Source organism: Panthera pardus, unplaced genomic scaffold (genome assembly GCF_024362965.1).
Source record: "Panthera pardus isolate Hobbes unplaced genomic scaffold, ASM2436296v1 HiC_scaffold_15, whole genome shotgun sequence".
Lineage (NCBI taxonomy): Eukaryota > Metazoa > Chordata > Mammalia > Carnivora > Felidae > Panthera > Panthera pardus.
Window position 1 is genome coordinate 22645769 of NW_026526710.1, and position 23020 is coordinate 22668788.

At 37.0% G+C, this 23020-nt stretch overlaps 1 protein-coding gene across 4 annotated transcripts in view; it reads left to right on the top strand.

Moving 5' to 3' along the window:
* LOC109258624 (protein HIRA) overlaps positions 1 to 4708 on the top strand; it is a 91285-nt gene extending 86577 nt beyond the window's left edge. For 3 of the 4 annotated variants that reach the window (XM_019435574.2, XM_019435576.2, XM_019435579.2), the window contains one exon: positions 3817 to 4708. In XM_019435574.2, the coding sequence (XP_019291119.1) occupies positions 3817 to 4271 (455 nt within the window). In that variant the 3' untranslated portion in view covers positions 4272 to 4708. The remainder of the gene's footprint in view (positions 1 to 3816) is intronic. The other variant, XM_053902269.1, reaches the window with a different exon arrangement.
* The last annotated feature ends 18312 nt before the right edge of the window (positions 4709 to 23020 follow it).

Sequence of the window (23020 nt, forward strand, 5' to 3'; positions counted from 1 at the left end):
TCTCTCTGTCTCAAAAATAAATAAAACGTTAAAAAAAATTTTTTTTTTTTTTTAAATAAAAAGAATCAAGGTTATTTTGTCTCATAGAATGTATTGGGGGTAGTTCCTCTTTTTTTGTTCTTTGAGTTTATATAAATTTGGAAAAATCGGTTCCTTGGAAGTCTCTTAAACATCAGTTTACAAAACTAGTATACCTGTTATTTTCCTTGTGGTAAGATTTAACTCCTATTTTCTATTTATTCTTGAATTGATTTAGATAAATTATATTTTCCTAGGAATTAGTCCATTTTCTCTAAATGTTCAGTTTTGTTGGCATAAAGTTGTTGATCAGTAAATGATCAGACAAATGACTTGTCTTTATTCGTCTTTTCTATCAAAAGTTTTTAATTTCATTGATTTCAATTCTTTATTATCTCATTTTCTTTTTAAAAATGTTTTTTCTTGGGGTTCCTGGGTCGCTCTGTCGGTTAAACATCCAACTTTGGATCAGGTCATGATCTCACAGTTCATAAGTTTGAGCACCACATCGGGCTATGTGCTGTCAGCACAGAACCCACTTCAGATCATCTGTCCCCCTCTCTCTCTGCCTATCTCTCTCTCTCCAAAATAAAATAAATAAGTTTTTTTGATGTCTTTTTTCTTTCTTATTTTATTTTATTTTATTTTATTTTATTTTATTTTATTTGTGTGTGTGTGTGTGTGTGTGTGTGTGTGTGTGTGTATGTTGTTTTTTTGTTGTTTTTGTTTTTCTGATACCTAAGTTGGACTCAGGTAATTGGTTGTCATTTTTGTATGTACTCTGATAGATGTTTTATGTTTTTAAGTATCCCTATAAGAGCCCCTCTTCTGTTGCATTTCACCATTTTCACAGTATATAGTGTTTTTATTGCCATTCACTTGTAAGTCATTTTTAGTTTCAATTAACAATTTCATTAATTAACTTAATTGATTAATTAGATTCATGGGTTCTATTTGTGTCTTAGTTAGAGAACATGAGCTATATCAGGGGTTGGCAAATTTCTTCTGTCAGGGACCAGAGAGTAAACATGTCAGGCTTTGCAAATTCATGCAGTCTCTGTACAACTGCTTGACTCTGCTGTTGTAACATGGTATATAAACAAAAGGACGGGTGTGGCTGCATTTTGATAAAATTATTTACAAAAACATATAGTAGCTGTATTCGATCATGCCAATCTGCAGTCTACATGATGCCTATTTTTTGAGGTTTACTTTTAGAGCAATTTTTTGTATTTCTGTGTGTGCCAAAGAACGTGTATTTTCATTTTGTATATGTCCATTAAGTCTTATTTACTAAATGTTCAGTTCAGATTACCTGAATCTGCAGCTTTTTCCCTTTCTGACCCATCACTAGTTGGTTGTATATTAAAATCTCCCTGAGGGTGGTTTTGTCCCTCTCTTTGACTTTCTCTTTCCTCAGCAACGTTTTTGTCATGAAGTCCTCTTTGGTAATTGTAAAATACTCGCTCTCTTTTTACTCTTTACTAACGTATCTCTCTCCAACTTTTAACCCTTCTGCATCCATGTTTATATGTTTCTTACTAACATTGGATGGCTGGCTTTTATTTTATCTAATCTGACAAGCTTTTTTTTTTCCCCCTCATTGCTAAGCTCAAACCATTTACATTTTTTGTTTTCTTGGTTTTCTTAAGGCTAATATAAACTTTAGCCATAGTTGATCACATTTCTTTTCATGTCTCTTAGCATTGTCTGGATTTATCTTCTCTTACTTCAAGTATTTCCTCCAAAACATTTTCACGGTGGATCTTTTTTGTGGCAAACCTTTTGAGGTCTTATAAGCCTAAGAATACTTTTCATTACACCTTTTAATATGAATACCTATTTGGGTAAAAAAGTTTAGGTTATGAGGTTTTTTCCCAGTATATTATAAATACTACTTAATTGTGTATCTTGGTATCTCTCCTTTTGTAGGTAATATGCTCTTGTTTTTTAGAAACTTTCAGAATGTTTCTGTCTTTGATATCCTCAAATTCTGTGTATTTTATCCTAACATGTCTAGATACCAGCTTTTCCATATCTTTTTTCCCCCAGTTTTGTGAAAAATGTTGTTGGTATTTTAATAGGGATTGCATTAAATCTGTAGATTGCTTTGGGTGATCTGGACATTTTTACAATATTGATCCTTCCAATCTATGAACATGAAATATCTTTCCATTTATTTGTGTCTTCAGTTTCTTTCATCAATGTTTTACAGTTTTTGTGGAGTACAAGTCTTCCTAGGTATTTTATTGTTCTTGGTGCAGTTGTAAATGGGATTGTTTCCTTATTTTCTATTCTGCTACTTCGTTATTAGTGTGAAGAAATGTAAGATTTCTATATATTAACTTTTTGCTGTGATTTTACTAAACTCATTTATCAGTTTTAGTTTTTTGATGGAGTCTTTAGGGTTTTCTACATATAATATAATATATTACAATAATGTAATATATTATAATGGTATAGTATAATAGTGTCATGCCATCTGCAAATGGTGAAAGTTTTACTTCTTACCAATTTAGATGCCTATTTCTTTTTCTTATCTGACTGCTGTGACTAGGACTTACAGTACTATGTTGAATAAAAGTAGAGAGAGTGGACACCTTTGTCTTATTACTGATCTTAGAGGAAAAGCTGTTTTTCACCACTGAAATATGTTAGTTGTGTGGTTTTCATATATAACCTTTATTATGTTTCCATATCTTACATGATCAGCATTCATGGAGGCTTTCAACCTAAGGCCATTTGATTTTATTATGTGAAATCCACCTGTATTATTTCCTTAAATATTTCCTACTCTCTTCTTTCTCTCTTCTGGGACCCATTATGTAGATATTGCGCCCATTTGCTGCCTCCTTCTGCCTTTACTTTTCCCCATACAATTTCTCCTCTTACTTCCCCTCTCTTGCCTCTCTCCTCAAGCATGATCTGTGGTCCTCCATCTGACTCTACTCTGACTTGGTCTTCAGCAGTGTCTGTTCTCCCGCAAATCCCATCTCCTTCAATGACTACGTTGCTCATACTTAATATCTACACTTGGTTCTTTTCTATAATTCCTTGTCTTGTTACCATGCTTATTTTAACATCTTGGGCCTTCCTTCACTTCCAATGGTCAGTGTTGTTGGTTGGTGGTTTTTTTCTTTGAAGCAGATGTGCTCCTCAGGGTTCTGTGCAGTGGAGACCCCTCCCCACAGTACATGTTGCAGGAGAACCCAGGCAGACCATGGTGCCAGTGCACCCAGGCATGAAAGATTCCTGGGCAAAGCCCAAGGGCAGAGGCCCCAGGATTATAAAACCAAGGCCAGCCACTGCCTCCCAGGTGCCTCTTCTCCCTTGAATTTGACCTCAGTCCCCTAGAGAACATCCACATGAGGGAAGAGCCATTCCTGGATGGCTATCCATCTGTCCCTCTACCCTAATGTCCTACTTCTGTCCTGGTCTGGAAGGCCAAGCTACCATGGCCACTAATCAGTACAGTTCAAGACCAGTGGTGATTATGCCAGCAAACTTAGGGGACACAGAGGAGCAGAACCTACCCTGGTTTTCTTTGCTGTATCCTTGCACTGTGTCCTTTCCCTACTCCCTGCCACTCCATCCCACATGCCCCAGCTCAGGCTTTTAGCTTGCCTAGGACTTGCCAGCATGTAGAGAAATTTCTCTCATCCATCTGTAGTTTCTCCAGGGGGTCTCTGGGGGTCAGATGGGCAGACAGAAGTTTCTCTGCCAGGCCAGGGAAGCCCCCCCATCTTTCAGGTCTCCTCACTGACACTTGAATTCAACTGTCACTCTTTGTGTCCACAGGGTCTCCGGAAGAGGGAGCTGTTGAAGGAGCTACTGCCAGTCATTGGGCAGAATCTCCGTTTTCAGCGCCTCTTCACCGAGTGTCAGGAGCAGCTCGATATCCTGAGGGACAAGTAGCCTGCCTAGGCCTCCCCTGGCTACAGCAAGGGCAGGGCCACACTCTCGCCGCTGACAACGCAGAGGACCACCTCTCACCTCGTCAGGCTACAGAAGGACGAGGAGACACTGGCAGGAGGTGGGCTATCCCGTGCCAGCACCAGCCCAGCTTCCTGGGCAGACTTCTCATATTTCCTGGGCCTGTTGCTCCCTCAGAAGGGGGAACCTCTGCCAGCCATTCATCCCTCCCTCCAGGACCCCTGTGCAGAGCTGGGGCTGGGGCCCTGCCCTGCTGCCCTGGGGTCAGTGAGGCACTCCCAGGCCTGCCGTCTCCAGCACGGTCCCAAGGTGGACGCTAGTCCCTGCCACTGCAGACACCGTGCTGCTTCAGCTATGACGAATGAGCCATTTGTGAAAGAGAGAGAACGCTGAAATGTTAGTGTATTATGCAGTCAGTAGACTGACCCTGAGACCTATGTAAAAGGAAAGCCTATTCCAACACGGACTATTTTTGTACTAGAATTTGCTAACTTGTAATATGGAATTTTCCTTTTGGCCAATAATCAGGATTTCCCTATAAGTCACTTGGACATTGGTCACTTGTAGGAAATTTAAACTCTAATTATGACAGCTACATTGAAAAATAATTGTACTGAAATTAACTTGTCTATCTTCATTTGGTTTTAATTTTTAAATGTTTGTAAAAAGAGACTGTTTTTTGGGGGAATGGGGCAGAGGGGTGGGCGATTTCTTTTGTAAGTGTAAAATAAATGAACACGCATTGGATACCAAATCATCCTGGCTTCCCCTGCCTTTTCCTTCTAACTTCCACCTTCCCCTGAAATGGGCAATAATGGAACATCAGAACCAGAAAGGATTTTTGATGTCATCTATTGGCCCCAGCCTCTCTGTGCAGAAATTCTTTCCCACTGTGGAGGTCACTTCTTTGAAGGATCTGAGGCTGAGCTGGGGGTAACCGATAGGCCACCTCACATAAGTCTCTTCCCAAGCCATGCCTCAAAGTTCTTCTGGTGGTGGGGCCCCTTGGTCTCTGATCATACTGGCAACCAAGAGCTACAGCTGACTTGCCAATTTCATGGAAGGAAATCAGTAAGTACAGACTTGAGTTTTCTGAAGAATTACCTGAAAGCTGGGATTTTCTTAGAAAGTGGTCCAGAGGCTGACCCACAGGAGAGGAAATAGCTAGAATCACGGAAACCTCAAGTGTGGTAAGGACTGAGCACCTTTACCTCTGTGTTATGCACCTCATTGTTGCCTCCCTGCCAGCTGTGTGGGATCTCAAGTCTGGAAACAGAGACCTGGATTCGGAATTAGAAGGCCTGGGTGACTTTGGTCACTGATAACCCTCTCTGGATGCTTCCTTACTTAGTGTCCATCTTACTGCCTTCTCATTCATGTCAAGTGGCTGGATGAGACACCAGCATACATGTATGCCTGACCAAGCCAGAGTACAGAGTGCATGTGGGTATGAATACCTCAAAAGCCAGGCTACAAGTATGAGCCCTTCTTTAAGGAATGAGGAACCAGAGATGCTATGTGGGTCAGTCAACTCCCCAGACAACTCTGCAGCAAAGCATTAAGAAATTTTTGGAGCCACAGAATGCACATGGCCTCAGGACTGACAGGCTTGCTGAAGTCCAAACCAGCAAAACTCTGGGCCTTGCTTTTCAGCTGTCAAATGGTGATGAGGTTAAGAAAACCTGCATGGTTGTGAGGACTAACTGGGATCACATAGTTAAAGTCCTGACACTTAACTAATACCTCCTTGAAGAAAATTTTGACAATCAGTGTTTTAACACTCTTATTTGGAGAGGAAAAGTTAAGCAGAAAGATGTCAGGGACTTCCACTTCCAGCCAAGATGGAGTAACAGAAACCAAATCGACCGTCCTGCCTGAACCAACCAAAAAAGCCAGTCAACATACATGAAATGATGATCTCAAGACACTGAATATCAGAAAGCAAGGGACAGTAATCCTGGGAAATAGGAAAAACAAAAATTGAGCCCTATGACTGCTCCAGTTTACTACCCAGAGAGAGAGTTTCCAGTCTGCAGCAAAGGTAGGGAAACCTGAGGTAGAGCCCAGCAGACTACTTGAGTTGAAGAAATAAAGCCTAGAGCCCAGGGAGACCAAGGCAGCTAGAGTTCACAGGACATAACACCAGAAAGGAGAAAACTCCGTAGAGAGAGAACCCTGGAACTCAGCAGAGGAAGCCCTACCCTATCCGTGCATATTGAACTGAGCACTGATCAGTGTGTGCAAATGAGGAAATAGCCAAGGCTAGGCAAAAAACCACCTGAACAGATTAGAGTGAAAATTGCCTAGGTATTACTCAGGGTTAAGAACAGCACTTGTTCCTACGAACCAGACTAGAAAAACATAACTCACAGGCTTGGTTGAGGTAGAGTACTTAGGAAGTATTGCCTCAATATTGAAGAATAATTAGAACAGTGCTCTGGATTCATCTAACAAAAAAGCAAGACCCAAAAGGATCAAATTGTCCAGCTAATTAATTACATTGCAAAGCAAAGTTCAAGAGGATTTATAACAATACTAAAGTATGCAACATCCAACAAAGTAGAGTTTACAATGTCTGGCATCCAAACAAAGACTACCAGGCACACAAAGAAGCAGGGACACGATCCAAAATGAATTCTAGCATTATCCCTTATGATCAAAAAATTAAGTGCAAACATAACAAGAAAGTCACAAGCTTCTAAAGATGAAATAGATTAGACATCACAGAAGATTTGTGAATGTAAAGCCATAGCAATAAAAATGTTCCAAGACAGAAAAAGTCCATAAGAGGAAAGAAAAAAATAGTATTAATAAGCCATGGGACAACATCAAGTGGCTCAGTATACAAGTAATTGAAGTCCTCAAAGTACATGATAGAAAAGTGAGTGACAGAAAAAAATATTTGGAGAAATAATGGCCAAAAATTTGTCCTATCCTTATCTTTTGTACTCTTCCTGGTGACCCCTGTGCCACTGTCCCTTTTCTCCTCACACCTACCCCTAATGCCTGATGACCTCCCTACTCCATCTACTGATGCCCCACACCTTCCCACTACCTCTGCCCATAGACCTTGTTTGTAAGCAGAACACTGTGGGCCTGTATTGTCCAAGCCTAGGACTCCTTGCCTCTCAAAATTCTGACCTGATCATATTGGGCACCTCCCAACTTTAGCCTCCAGATCACATGGGAGGAGTCAGAGCATTTTACAAATTAGGTTGGTGCAGTAAGAGGTTATATATACACACAGCAGATACACTCAAAAGAAAGAGCAAAGTCCATCATCTCTTCACATATGGTATCTACTCTCCCTGTCCTTTCACATACCTGGCAAATACTATTCTCCACATCGTTCTTCATCTTTAAATGTTATTTCTGTTTTGGTTTTAAGTTTCTAATTTTTGTGAAAATTACTATTCTTTTGTAACTTAAATTTAACTTAATTCTGTAATTTTTTAAAGTTTGTTTTTGAGACAGCGTGCACATGAGCAGGGGAGGGACAGAGAGAAAGGGAGAAAGAGAATCCCAAGCAGGCTCTGCTCTGTCAGTGTGGAGCCCAATGTGGGGCTCAAACTCATGAACTGTGAGATCATGACCTGAGCCGAAATCAAGAGTCGGACGCTTAACCAACTGAGCCACCCAGATGCCCCTTTAATTAATTATTTTAAACTTAGGACACTTTACTAAAGATACATGGGTGGCAACTAAAACAAGTACATGAAAAGATGCTCAACATCATTAGTTATTCAGAAAATGTAAGTGATAGATGATAAAACCACAATGATATAACAACATATACCTATTAGAATGGCTTAAATTGTTAAAAATTACAATACTGAGTATTCATGAGAACGTGCAGCAACTGGAACTTTTGTACATTGCTAGCAGGAAGACAAAGTAGTCACTTTGAAGTTTGACAGTTCCTTATAAAGTTAAAAATATACACTAACCATAGAACTCACGTATTCCATTACTAGGTTTTTGTTTTGTTTTTAAAGATACAGAACATTTTAATCAACTCAGAATGCCTCATGTTGCCCCTTAAAAATTTTTACCGAGATAAATAATTCACATAATATGCAGTTCATCTATTTAAAGTGTACAATTCAGTGGTTTTTAGTAGAGTCACACGTATGTGCAATCATCACTGCGATCACACATATGTGCAATCATCACTGCAGTCACTATTAGAACATTTTCATCACCTCAAAAAGAAACTCCATACCCTTTATTATGCCCCATTCCCATAATCCCTAAGCAGCCATCAATCTACTCTTTGTCTCTATCATTTGCCTATTCTGGATATTTCATAATAAATGGAATCACAGAATATGTAGTATTTTGTAACTGGCTTCTTTCACTTAGCATGTTTTCAAGATTTAACCATGTTGTAGCCTGTATTAGTGCATCACTCCTTATGGCCGAATAATATTCCGTTGTTTGGATGTACCATATTTGGCTTATCCATCCACTGATGGACACTTGAGTTGATTTCACCTTCTGACGATTATGTGTAATGCTGCTATCAACATTGTTTACAAGTTTCTGTATGGACATGTTTTCATTTCTCATTAATATATACATAGGAATAGAATTACTAGGTCATATGGTGACTAGTTAACTGAAGAACTTCAAGACTGCCTTCCAAATGGCTGCACCATTTTACATTTATACCAGCAGTATATGAGGGTTCTGATTTCTCCACATTCTCACCAACGATTCTTATTACCTGACCAAGTGAATGTGAAAAGATATCTCACTGTGGTTTTCATTTGCATTTCCCTAGTGACTAAAAACATTGAGCATCTTTTAATGTACTTACTGCTCATTCAAATATCTTACTTGGAGAAATGTCTATTCAGATATTTTGCCAATTTTTAAATTGAATTATTTTTCTTTATTTTTGAGTTGTAAGAGTTTTTTATATATTCTAGTATAAGTTCCTTATCAGATATAAGGTTTAAAAATATTTCTTCCCCTTCTGTAGGTTGTACATTTACTTTCTTGATAGTGTGTTGAAACATAGAAGTTTTCAGTTTTGATGAAATCTAATTTGTTTTTTCATTTGTTATTTGTGCTTCTAGTCTCATATATAAGAAACCATTGCTAAAGTCTGAGGTTATGCGAATTTACCGCTGTGTTTTCTACCAAGAATTTTATAGTTTGGGCTCTTATATTTAGGACTTTGATCCATTTGGTGTAAATTTTTATATATGGTGTGAGTTAAGAATCCAGCTTCACTATTTTGCATGTGGCATTCCAATGTCCCAGCACCATTTATTGAAAAGACTATTTCCCCCATTGAATGGTCTTGACCCTTTTGTTGAAAATCAGTTGGCCATAGACACATGAGTTGTTTCTAGACTCTCAGTTACATTCCATTGATCTATATTTCTTTATACCAATATTACACTGTCTTGATTAATGTTGCTTTACAGTAAGTTTTGAAATCCAGGCATCAGTTTGTTCTCTGTATTTATGGGTCTGTTCCTGGTTTTATTTGTTTTGTTTTTTAGATTCCATATTAAATGAAATCATACGGTATTTGTCTTTCTCTCTTAGCATAATACTCGTAGGTCCATCTGTGTTGTCACAGATCACAAGACCTCATCCTTTTTTATAGGTGAGTAATATTCTATTACACACACACACACACACACACACACACACACACACACATGCCACATCTTTATCCATATATCAATGGGCACCTAGTTTGCTCACAAATTTTGGCTATTATAAATAATGCTGCAATAAACATAAACATAGGGGTGCATATATCTTTTTGAATTAGTGTTTTCATTTTCTTTGGGTAAATACCTAGTAGTGGAATACTATTTCATATGGTAGTTCTATTTTTTAATTGCGGGGGGGGTGGGGGGTGGGAACCTGCATACTGTTTTCCACAGTGGGTGCACCTATTTGCATCTCTACCAACAATGCACAAAGGTTCCTTTTTGTCCACATCCTCACCAACACTTGTTATTTCTTGCTTTTTAATTTTAGCCATTCTGACAGATGTAAAGTGATACCTCACTGCAATTTTGATTTGCATTTTCCTGGTGATTAGTTATGTTGAACATCTTTTCATGTGTCTGTTGGCCATCAGTATGCCTTATTTGGAAAAATGTCTATTCAGGTCCTCTGCCCATTTGTTAATTGGATTATTTGTTTTTTGGGTGTTGAGTTATACAAGTTCTTTATATATTTTATATATTAACCCCTTATCAGATGCATCATTTGCAAATATATTCTCCCATTCAGTAGGTTGCCTTCTCATTTTGTTGATGGTGTTCTTAACTGTGCAAAACTTTTTATTTTGGTATAGTCCCAATAGTTAATTTTTCCTTTTGTTTCCTTTGCCTAAGGAGACATAGATAGAAAAATGTTGCTATAGCCAATGTCAGAAAACACTGCCTATGTTTTCTTCTAAGAGTTTTATGGTTTCAGTTCTCACATTTGGATCTTTAAATAATTTTGAGTTTATTTTTGTGTATGTTTTAAGATACTGTTTTTAAGTAATCTCTACACCCAATTTGGGACTCAAACTCACAAACCCAAGATGAAGAGTTGCATGTTGCACTGACTGAGCCAGCCAGGAGCCCCTATCTTTGTGTACGTTTAAGACGTGGTCTGGTTTCATTCTTTTGCATGTAGCTATCCAGTTTTTCCAGCACCACTCATTGAAGAGATTCTTTTCCCCGTTGTATATCCTTTATCATAGACTTATTGACCATAAAAGCATGGGTTTATTTCTGGGCTTTTTATTCTGTTCTATTGATCTATGTGTCTATTTTTGTGCCAATACCATACTGTTTAGATTATTACAGCTTTGTAGTATATCTTGAAGTCTGGAATTGTGCTAACTCCAGCTTTGTTCTTTCTCAAGACTTCTCTGACTATTCAGGGTCTTTTGCGGTTCCATTCAAATTTTAGTATTATTGGTTCTAGTTCTGTTTTGGGGTTGGGGGGAAGTGCCATTGGGGTATTTAGATACAGATTGTGTTGAATCTGTAGATTTCTTTGGATACTATGGACACTTTACCAATATTAATTCTTCCAATCCATGAACATAGAATATCTTTTCATTAGTGTCATCTTCAATTTCTTTCATCAGTGTTTTATAGTTTTCAGAGTACAGGTCTTTCACCTCCTTTGTTAAGTTTATTCCTAGGTATCTTATTCTTTTTTTTTTTTTAAGATTGTTTTTAGTTTTTTTTTTTTTAATGGTTAATTATTTTTGAGAGAGAGAGTGCACAAGCAGGAGAGGGGCAGAGAGGGGAGCAGACAGAGGATCCAAAGTGGGCTCCATGCTGACAGCAGAGAGCCTGATGCAGGGCTTGAACTCACCAAGCACAAGATCATGACCTGAGCTGAAGTCAGACGTTTAACTGACTGAGCCACCCAGGTGCCCCCTAGGTATTTTATTCTTCTGGTGTAATTGTAAATGGAATTGTTTTCTTAATTTCTCTCTCTGCTACTTTATTATTAGTGTATAGAAACATAACCAACTTCTGTGTATTAGTTTTATATCCTACAACTTCACTGAACTCATTTATTCTAATAGTTTTTTGGTGGAGTCTTCAGAGTTTTTTATATGTATAGTATCATGTCATCTGCAAACATAGTGACAGTTTCACTTCTTCCTTACTGATATGTATGCCTTTTATTTCTTTTTCTTGTCTGATTGGTGTGGCTGGGACATCTAGTACTATATTGAATAAAAGTGTGAAAGTGGACATCCTTGTCACTGATCTTAAAGGAAAAGCTCTCATTTTTTTCACTATTTAGGATGATGTTAGCTGTGGGTTTTTCATAAGTGGCCTTATAATGTTGATGTATTTTCCCTCTAAACCCCCTTTGTTGAGAAAGTATCCCTTAATTTCTTTCAATATTTTGTTGCTTCCGGTATATAAACTTTTCAGTTCTTTTATAAAATTTATTCCCTAAACATTAAAAAAAAAATTAAAAAAAAGGGGCGCCTGGGTGGCTCAGTCGGTTAAGCGTCCGACTTCGGCTCAGGTCATGATCTCACAGTCCGTGAGTTCGAGCCCCGCGTCGGGCTCTGTGCTGACCACTCGGAGCCTGGAGCCTGCTTCGGATTCTGTGTCTCCCTCTCTCTGACCCTCCCCCATTCATGCTCTGTCTCTCTCTGTCTCAAAAATAAATAAACATTAAAAAAAATGTAAAAAAAAATTTATTCCCAATTATGTTATTCTTTTTGATGCTATTATAAATGGAAGTGTTTTTATTTTTGTTTTTGAGAGAGAGAGAGAGAGAGCATGTGAACAGGGGAAGGACAGAGTCGGGAGGTGGCAGGGATAGAGGATCTGAAGCAGGCTCTGTGCTGACAGCAGAGAGCACCACGAGGGGTTTGAACCCACGAACCACCAAATCATGATCCGAGCTGAAGTCCAACGTTTAACCAATTGAGGCACCCCTATAAATGGAAACATTTTTAAAATTTTGCTTCCAGATTGTTCATTGCAAGCATATAGAAATACAATTGATTTTTGCCTGTTAATCTTTTATCCTGGAACCTTGCTGAACTCTTTTATTAGTTTTAATACTTTTTACTGAACTCCTGGAGATTTTCTACATACCAGATTATGTCATCTGTGATTAGAAATAGTTTTACTTCTTTTTCTATCTAAATGCCTTTTATTTCTCTTTCCTGCCTAGTTGCTCTGACCAGAACCTCTGGTACAAGGTTGAATAGAAGTGGCAAGAGTGGATACCATTGCTTGTTACTGATCTTAGAGTGAATGTGTCCAAGTCTCTCACCATTAAGTATTATATACTAATTGTAGGTTTTTAAGATGATTTAAGACCTGATTGAAAAAGTTCTCATCTAATTATAATTGATTTTTTTGTATATTGAACCATCCTTGCATTCCTAAGATAAATCCCACATGGTGATGGTATATAATTCTATTTACATGTCACTGTATTTGTGTCCATATTCAAAAGATATATTGGTTTGAAGTTTATTTGTGAGGTCTTTTATGGTTTTAGAGACAGGGTGTCACAGAATGAGTGAATAAGTTGGGAAGTATTCCCTACTGTTCTATTTCTTTGGAGAATTTGTGAAGAATTTATATTAATTTTTTTAATGTTTCATAGACTTAAGCAGTAAAGCCACCTGGGCCTGTGCTTTTTTTGAAAATAGGTTTTTTGTATTACTGATTCAATCTTTTTACTTGTTAGAGATCTATTTGGATTGTCTATTTCTACCTGAGTTGATTACAGTAGTTTGTCTTTCTAGAAATGTGTTCATTTTATCTAAGCTATCTAATTTATTGGCATACAGTTGTTCATAGTATTGCTTTATAATTTTTTTTTATTTTTGTAAGGTGGTAATTTCCCTCTTTTTTTCTGATTCTAATAATCTAGTTTTCTCTCTTATTTCCTTGATCAATATTAGCTAAAGCTCATCAAATTTTTTAACCTTTGCAAAGAAACAGCTCTTGATTACCTTTATATTCTCTATGGTTTTCATATTCTCTCTTTTATAAATTAGTGCTCTGATCTTTATTACTTCCTTCCTTCTGCTTGTTTTAGGTTTAGTGTATTCTTTTCCAGTTTATGTAATTAAATTAAAGCTATAAAATTTCCCTGTAAGTACTGCCCTAGCTGCATCCTATGAGTTTTAGTATGTTGTGTCCTTGTTTTCATTTATCTCAAATTATTTTCTTTCTCTTTTGATTTCTTCTTTGACTCATCAGTCATTTAGAGTGTGTGATTTAATTTCCACATATTTATGAATTTCCCAATTTTATTTCTGTTATTGGTGTGATTTCATTCTACTGTGGTCAAAAAAGTACTTTGTATTATTTCTGTGTCTTTAAATGTATTGAAACTTGTGTTATAGTTTATCCCAGAGAATGTTCCATATACACTTGAGAATAATGTATATATTACTGTTATTAAGTGGACTCATGTTGCTCTTTTATAGCCACAACAATTCCCATTCACCCCATCATCTCTTTAATGTGTTCTCCCTTTCTGCAATTTTGTCATTGCAAGAATGTAAAATAAGTGGAATCATATAGCATGTAACCTATTGGAATTGGCTTTCTTCACTCAGGATAATTGGAAACTAATTCAAGTTGTTTTATATATCAATATTTCATTTCTGTTGCTAAATACTAGTTTGTGGTTTTGCTACATAGTTTTTATAATCATTCCCCTATTGAAGGACATCAGAGCTGATTCCAATTTTTGTTACTATATGTTAAAACTACTAAATTTTTTGTATAAACCTACATCTTTGCTTTTCTTTTTTCTTTTTTTAACTGTTTATTTATTTTTAAGAAAGAGAGAGAGCACAAATAGGGGAGAGCCAGAGAGAGAGGAAGACACAGAACTGAGGCAGGCTCCAGACTCTGAGCCGTAAGTACAGAGCCCAACATGGGGCTCAAACCCATGAACCACAAAATCATGAACTGAGCCAAAGTTGTACACTTAACGGACTGAGCCACCCAGGCGCCCCATCTTTGTTTTTCTTAAAATAATACCTAGGAGGACAATTGCTGGGTTTTATGATAGATGCCTGTGTCATTTTTTCAATAAATTGATAAAGACAATTCAATGAAGAAAGAAAGAATAGTCCTTTCGGCAAATGGTGTTGTAAGCACTAGATATCCACATGCAAAAAAAAAAAAAGAATCTAGACTTTAAAAATGCTGCTCTAAGTCAATGTTTTTTAATACAATTTTATCATTTTTAAAATATTTACTTATTTTAGGAGAAAGAGCACAAGCAGGGAATGGGCAGAAGAGAGGGAGACGGAGAATCTCAAGCAGGTGCTGCTGTTAGCGCAGAGCCCAATATGAGGCTTGAACATTATGAATTGTGAGGTCATGACCTGAGCCAAAACTAAGAGTCAGGTGCTTAACCAACTGAGCCACCCAGGCACCCCAGAAGTCAATGTTAAAAGATTAAAAATACAAGCCTCATACTCAGAGAAAATATTTGCAAATAAGTTATCTGATAGTAAGGACTTGTATGCAATGTATATAAACTCTTCATAGAACTCTCAAAATTCAACAATAGGAAAACAAGCAACACAATTTAAAAATGCACAAATGATGACAGACACTTCACCAGAGAAGATATACAGATAGCTGTAAGTATGTGAAAAGATGCTTCAATTAGGGAATTAAAAATTCAAAAAAACAATGAAATAACTAATACACATCTATTAGCTTGGCTAAAATAAAAGAACTGACAAAAAAAAAAAAAAACAAACAAACCCTGGCAATACCAAATGCCAACAAGGATGTAGAACAACAGGAACTCTCATCTATTGCTGGTGGGAATGAAAAATGGTACAGCCACTTTGTTGTTTGTTTTTTTTTTTTTTTAAGTTTATTTATTTTGGAGAGAGTGAGAGCATAAGTGGGGAAGAGGAAGAGAGAGAGAGGGACAGAGGATCTGAAATGGGCTCTGTGCTAACAGCAGAGAACCCAACATGATCTCTTAACTTTTGTTTTTCTATAGGAGTATCTTTATTTTCCCATCATTTCTGAAGAACACCTTTGCCAGATATAATATTCTTGGATAACATTTTTTTCCTTTCAGCACTTTGAGTTTATAATCCCACTTTCTCCTAGCCTATAAGGTTTCTGCTGAGAAATCCACTGATAGCTTTATGAGAGTTCCTTGTAAGGTACAAGCTTCTGTTCTTATCCTGTTTTTACGATTCTCCCTCTGAATATGATTTTTGTCATTTTTATTAGAATGTGTCTTGAAAAAGATCTCTCTCTTTTTTGAGAGAGAGAGAGAGAGAGAGAGAGAGAGCACAAGTGGGGGCAGAGGGGCAGAGGGAGAGACTCTTAAGCAGGCTCCATGTTCAATACAGAGCCTTACACAGGGCTCAATCCCACACCCCTGGGATCATGATGTGAGCTGAAATCAAGAGTTGGATGCTCAACCAACTGAGCCACCCAGGCACTCCTTGAAGAAAATCTCTTTAAGTTGAGTTTGTTTGGTGACCTATGAACTTCATTAGCTTAGTAATCTAAATCTCTCCCCAGATTTGAGATGTTCTCAGCCAGTATTTCTTTAAATAAACTTTCTGCCCTCTTCTTTCTTCCCCTTCTGGAGCACCAATCATTTACAAATTCTTCCTTTTGGTGGTATCCCATATATCATGTAGGCTTTTGTCACTCTATCATTTTTTAAAAATTCTATTCTGACTAGATAATTTCAAAGTTCCTGTCTTGAACTTACAGGTTCTTTCTTATGCTCAATCCATTCTAATGTTGATGTTCTCTATCTCATTCTTCATTTATTATATTCTTTAGCTCCTGAATTTTTGTGCAGCTACTTTTTATTATTTCTATCTCTCTTTTTTAAAGGTTTTATTTTTTTAAGTAATGTCTACACTCAACATGAGGCTCAAACTCATGATCCTTAGATCAAGAGTCACATGCTCTTCTGACTGAGCCAGGCAGTGGCCCCAATTTCTATCTCTTTTTTAAACTTCTCATTTTGTTTGTGTATATTTTCCTTATTTCACTGAAATCAGGTTTTTTGTAGCTCAATGAAACAGCTATTTTTAATTCTTTTTTGTACCTTGAAACAGCTATTTTTAATTCTTTATTAGTATATCTCAGATCTGCATGTCTTTGGAATTGACTACTAGTAAATTGTAGTGATCCCTGAGTGGTGTTATGTTTCTTTGATTTTCCATAGTTCTTGAAGTTTTGTGTTGATGTCTTTGCATTTGAAGTAGCAGTCACTTCCTCCAGTCTTACTAACTGCACACAGGAGAGAAATACCTCTGTCAGCTCTGCTAGTGATTCTGAGGCTTTCTTGGTCCTTCTATGGACATGCTTACTGTACACTTTTTGCTCCCTTTGATGGCAAAATTATTAAGTTTGTATGCCTTTTCTCAACCCTGAAATGCACCAGGGTGGGTGCTGACAGTCTCTTTTTTTCTTTCCCAAGGGTGGTGGAAAAAAATTTATGTTTGTTGTCTCTCCCTAGCCTGCAGTTTGGGGCTGCTTTCTTTGCATGCTCACAAGCCATCTGCCAGAGCTTGCTCTTACCACCACCATTGAGAACAAACATAGGGAGCCAACCATAGGATGTGGCATGTGGGCGAGGTACACAGAGTTCTGGGGGTGCCTATGGACCAGATTGCAGGCATCTGCAGGTGAAACATCCTTAGCAGCTTGTGGGTGGGCTTTTTGATGGAGAATGCAATGTGGTTGATAGGATCTTCATTCCTTTAATGTCCTCCAGGAGTCCTATCTGCCACATTCCCAGCCTCTTCCTGGCCCTCCAGTTATGTAACTCATGATTCAGTACTCTGGCTGGCATGAGGAATAAATAGGCCCCTTTGGCAGCATACTGCACAGCTAGGAAAGCCAGGTGCTCACTCAACACTCTCACTTTCCCCTGCAGGAGAAACCACAAGCTGAGAAGATATCTTGGCCCTGAGCTGTGCCACCTTGGAGAAGGGGTGATGCAGATAAGTTAAAGTGTTCCTCTTGCCTTCTCCAATGCATCTAAATTCATATTTTTTGCTTCAGTGGTATGATGGAACTTCTCCACTGGAAACTTGGACTTCCACAAAGACTCTTTCCTATAATTGATTGTCTAAGACAGCGTTCTCCAGGGGCTCATGGACCATGGCCAAGAGGGGCTGGAGTCAGTTCTTGGGTCACTGCAGGGTTCCTGTGAGGACTAAGGTCCATATGCCTATTACCTGATGCACAGTGAGCAAGACTCCTCCTGGATCCATTGGTATGTAGTACTGGATCCCATAGACTATAGATGGATGCCAAATTGTTGTTGTTGAGGAGGGTCACAAATGAGAGGAATATTATTAAGCCATCTTTCTGATGCCACTCCCTCATTTATAATATAAGCATTTACTGCTAAAATTCCCCTCTCAACATTGCTTTGGCTACATTCCACAAATTTTGTTATGTTTAATTTTTATTTTTGTTCAGTTCATTGTATTTTTTAAAATTTCCCTTGAGCCTTTGTCTTTCATCCATGGATTATTTTGAAGTATATTGTTTAGTTCCCAAGTATCTAGGGATATCCTGTTATCCTTATACTGTTGATTTCTAGTTACTCAACAAATTTTAAATTTGTTGAGGTTGTTTTATAACCTAGTATATGGTCCATTTGATTTATATTCCATAGGTGCTCGAAAAAAATGTGCATTTTGTTGTCACATGGAGTATTCTACACAACTCTATGAGATCCTGTTTGTTCCTCTTTTCTTCTCTTAGCTGATTTTAAAAACAATTGTATGAAACAATATGTTTATAATGTTTCTTTGGGCATATAACTTATAGAAATATAAAATACTTGCCAATAATAACACAAAGGAAATGGGTGCAGCAAAATTGTACTGAGCTAAAGAAATTACTCCAGATGCCAACTCAAATACACAAGAACAAATAAAGAGAACTGGAAATGATAATAAAGAAGGTAAATATTTTTTAAAGCTATAGATACGTATTTGCTCTCTTTCATTTTCTTATTTTAAAAGCCATTAAATTATATGAAGTAATAATTACAACAATGCATTTAGAGCTTAACATGCGTGAGGTATAATATATATAACAGTAATATCACAAAAAGGGGGAAAGGAATAGTGCTATATAGTTATGTTTATGTATCTTACTGGAATTAAGTTAGTATAAATCTGAACCTGCCTCTGATAAGTTAAAATGTGTATAGTAAGTCCTAGAGTGACCACTAATGATATAACTTTAATATGTGTGTATATGTATGTGTATGTATGTATGTATGTATGTATGTATGTGTGTGTGTATATATATAATTGAAAATCATTGAAGATGTTCATCAAAAAGTTAAACATAGACTTGTCATATGATCCATTAATTCTACTCCAAGGTATAAACCCTAAAGAATTGAAAACAGGGTATGCCAGCGTTCATAGCAGCATACTTCACAATAGCCAAAAAGTGGAAATAACCTAAGTGTCCAATCACAGATTAATAGATTTTTTAATGTGGTATATACATACAATGGAATATGCAACTAATATCATTCTGATACTAAAACCAGACAAAGACATCACAAGATTTCAACAAGGTGTCAAGACAATTATATGGAGGAGAGAAGTTTTTTTCAACAAATGGTATGGAGACAACTGGATAGTGAATCATAATTTGCTGGCTTCAGGTTGACAGCAATAATAATAATATATTGTGGGATTTAATAACGTGTATGACAACAATAGCACAGATTACAAGGGGATAAATTTGAAGTATATTTAAATTATTTTTTTTATAAAAATTTTAAATTATTTATTTTTGAGAGAGAGACATGAGAGAGAGTGTGAGTTGGGGAGGAACAGAGAGAGAGAGGGAGACACAGAATCCAAAGTGGGATTCAAGCTCCGAGCTGTCAGCACAGAGCCCGGATGCAGGGCTTGAACTCACGAACTGCGAGATTATGACCTGAGCTGAAGTTGGAGGCTTAACCGACTGAGCCACACAGGCACCCCATTAAATTATTATGCTATATGTGAAATACTATTGTATTACTTGAAGGTAAACAGTGACAAGTTAAATATGTATAAAGTCTAGTGCAACCACTAAAAATAAAACAAAAATAACAGTTATACTTATTAAAGCCACAATGGAGATAAGTGGCATTATAAAAATACACTGTTCATTCCAAACAAGGAAGAACAAAAATAAGTAAACAAGGCAGGAAAAAGTAGTAAAAAATACAGATAGGACAAATGAAAAAAAAATAGCAAGGTGGTAGACTTAAATCCAAGCTAATCCATAATCAAATATAAATGGTATGAAAAATATAAGTGGTATAAACACTCTGAATTAAAAGGCATGGATTTTCACTTTGGATAAAAAACAGCAAACTGCTATAAATACTGCCTATAAGAAACCCACTTTATACATAAAACAAATAGGTTAAAAGTGAATGGATGGTATGCGACATTGTGAATATAACTAATGCCACTAATTGTGCACTTAAAATGGGAAAAATTATGTTATATGTATTTTAACACAATAAAACAAATAGTAAAGTTAAAAAGTGAAAGATTAGAAAATAAATTATGGGAACAGTGTAGAAAAAGATTAACATAGCTAGTTTGACTGCTATGCTTTGATAGCATCTTATAAGGTTGGTCCTCGGTTGTTGTCTGGAAACTTAGATTTCAGGAGAATTTCTACCATTAACTGGTAATAGAGGATTGTTGAATCTAAACTTTTTGTACAAACAATATGGTATATGCTGAACACTTGCTTTCATCCTGGCAGTCTGGAATTTGATTATTCACCAGAATAAAGTTATCTTGTGATCATACCCCAATCAAAATCTTGGGCATTTAGTTTCTAATGACCTCTCTTGATAAACAACATTTCACGCAGGTTGTGACATCTTTTGTTGGGGGAACTAAGCATGTCCTGTGTGACTCCACTAGGACAAGACTCTAGAACCCCGCACTTAGTTTCCCCTGAACTGCACCCCAGTGTGCACTTGATTTATAGATTAAATTTATTCCTAACCAAATTTCAATCAGCTTTTTTTTGAGAAACTGCCAAACTGATTCTGTAATTTATTCAAAAATGCAAAGGAACTAGAAAAACCAAAAAATTTTGAAAAAAAGAACATAGTTGAAAGACCTACACTGATTTTGAGTTACTTTAAAGCTAGTCATATTGGGGTGCCTGGGTGGCTCTGTTGGTTAAACGGCCGACTTTGGTTCAGGTCATGATCTCATGGTTCATGAGTTCAAGCCCCGCATTGGGCTCTGTGCTGACAGCTCAGAGCCTGGAGCCTGCTTCAGATTCTGTGTCTCCCTCTTTCTCTGCCCCTCCCCCACTCACTCTCTGTCTCTCTCTCTCTCAAAAATAAATAAATATTTAAAAAGTTTTTTAAAGCTCAGTCATTAAGACAGTATGATATTTATACAAAAACATATAAATAGATGAATGGAATAGAATAGGGCATGCAGAAATAGACCCAAAGGTATATAGTAAATTTATTTTCAACAAAGTTGTCAAAGTAACTCAATAAAGAAAACATAGTATTTTCAACAAATGGTGCTGGAACAATTTGACATCCACTTGTTTAAATAATGAACTTCAGTTCACACCATATCATTTTTTTTTATCTCAAAATGGGGTAAAGACCTAAATATAATATTTTTTTATAAAAGCAACTGGGATTCTTAATGATAACACAAAGGCATGAAATATGAAGAGAAATATAAAATATATGTCATCAACATTAAAACATTGGAGTGAAGTAAAGGAAGATAGAAGAGTAAGAAGAATCAGGAATCTGTCTCTCCACAATCTGTCTTTCCACAAAAATTATACTGGCAGAAATCATCTGATGTAAGTATTTTGGAACTCAAGTCTATATGGATGATTACAGCTTCCTGGGGAAAGCTTGGCTAGTAAATTGCAGTTTATTTTTATTAATTTCAGTTTTAGCACAGTAATGGCTACCCATTTTCCATCCATTGAAGCCTACAGCAAGCAGGCAAATCTATGTTCCTGGTGTGGCTTTCTGGAACCACCATGGACAATAAGGACCTTGTCCCCAAATATTAGTGTTTGGTATTCCCACTGTGAGCAATAAGGGCTGCAATAAGCAATTCCCACTGTGCCCACTGTGGGCAATAAGGACTTTGTCCCCAAATATTGGTGTTTGGTATTCTGATTTTTTTTTAAGGCAAGTATTTTTGTTTTGTTTTTATTTTAGGGAAAGAGCATGTACACAAGCCAGGGAGAGGGGCAGAGGGAGAGAGAGAAAGAGAGAATCTCAAGCAGGCTCCACACTCAGCATGGAGCCTGATGCAGGTCTCAATCCCATGATCCTGGGATCATGACCTGAGCTGAAACCAAGAGTAGGATGCTCAACTGACTGAGCCACCCAGGTGCCCCAGTATTCTGATTTTTGACTGCTGCTTCTGACCACTGAGATGCAGCCCAGAGGCTGGCCACTGTTGTTTTAACTTGCACCAGTTGAAATTCCTAGCAAAGGACTGAAGAACAGTCCCTGGGGTATTTTTTCTCTCTGTTTCTTTTTACCTTTTTTTTCCCCTTCGAGAGTCAGACATTTAAGGATTATGACATTCAAAATCAGACATGTATACAGGGAAATTTAGAAAACTTCTATGTATACCCATGGAAACAGAGTGTCAGAAAAGAACTGAGAAGATCTCGAGCTTTCATCTCAGGCTAATCACAAGCAAAGACACCCTTGAACAACTTTAAAAACAGAGAGAGAGAGAGAGAGAGAGAGAGAGAGAGAGAATTCTGGAGAAGGGGAACAATCTGATTCCAGAGTTTCCACATTATGAAATTCAAATGTCCAGTTTCAACAACAAAAAATCACAGACATACAAAAGGGAAAAAGAAAAACAGTAAAGTATAGACCATTTAAAGGAACAAAATAAATCACCATGAGCTGTCTCTGAGGAACCACTGACATCGACTTATTAGACAAAACATTAAATATGACTTTCTTGGGTCACCTAGGTGCCTCAGTCAGTTAAGTGCCAAACTCTTGATCTCAGCTCAGGTCTTGATTTCAGGGTCATGAGTTCAAGTCCCATGCTGGGCACTGCGCTGGGCATGAAGTCTAGTTAAAAACTTTCTTAAAGATGCTAGAAGAGCTAAAGGAAAACATGGGAATAGACAGGAAGATGATGTATGAACAAAATGAGAACATCAATATCAAAAAGAGGTAGAAATTTAAAAAGAAATTCTCGAACTGAAAAGTACAATAAATGAAATAAAAATTCACTGGAATGTTTTAAAAGTATATTAGAGCAAGCAGAAGAAAGAATTGGCAAACTTTAAGATAAGGCTATTGAAATTATTTAGTTTAAGAAATAGAAAGAAAAAGGAATGGAGAAAAGTGAACTGAGCCTAAATGACCTGTGGGACACTATAAAACAGTCCAACATATATGTTGTAGGAATCACATAAGTAGAAAATAGTGAGAAAGGAGCAGAAAGAATATTTGAGGAAATAAGGATAGAGAACTTCCCAAATTTGGTTTAAGACATGAATCTACAAATCTAAGAAACTCAACA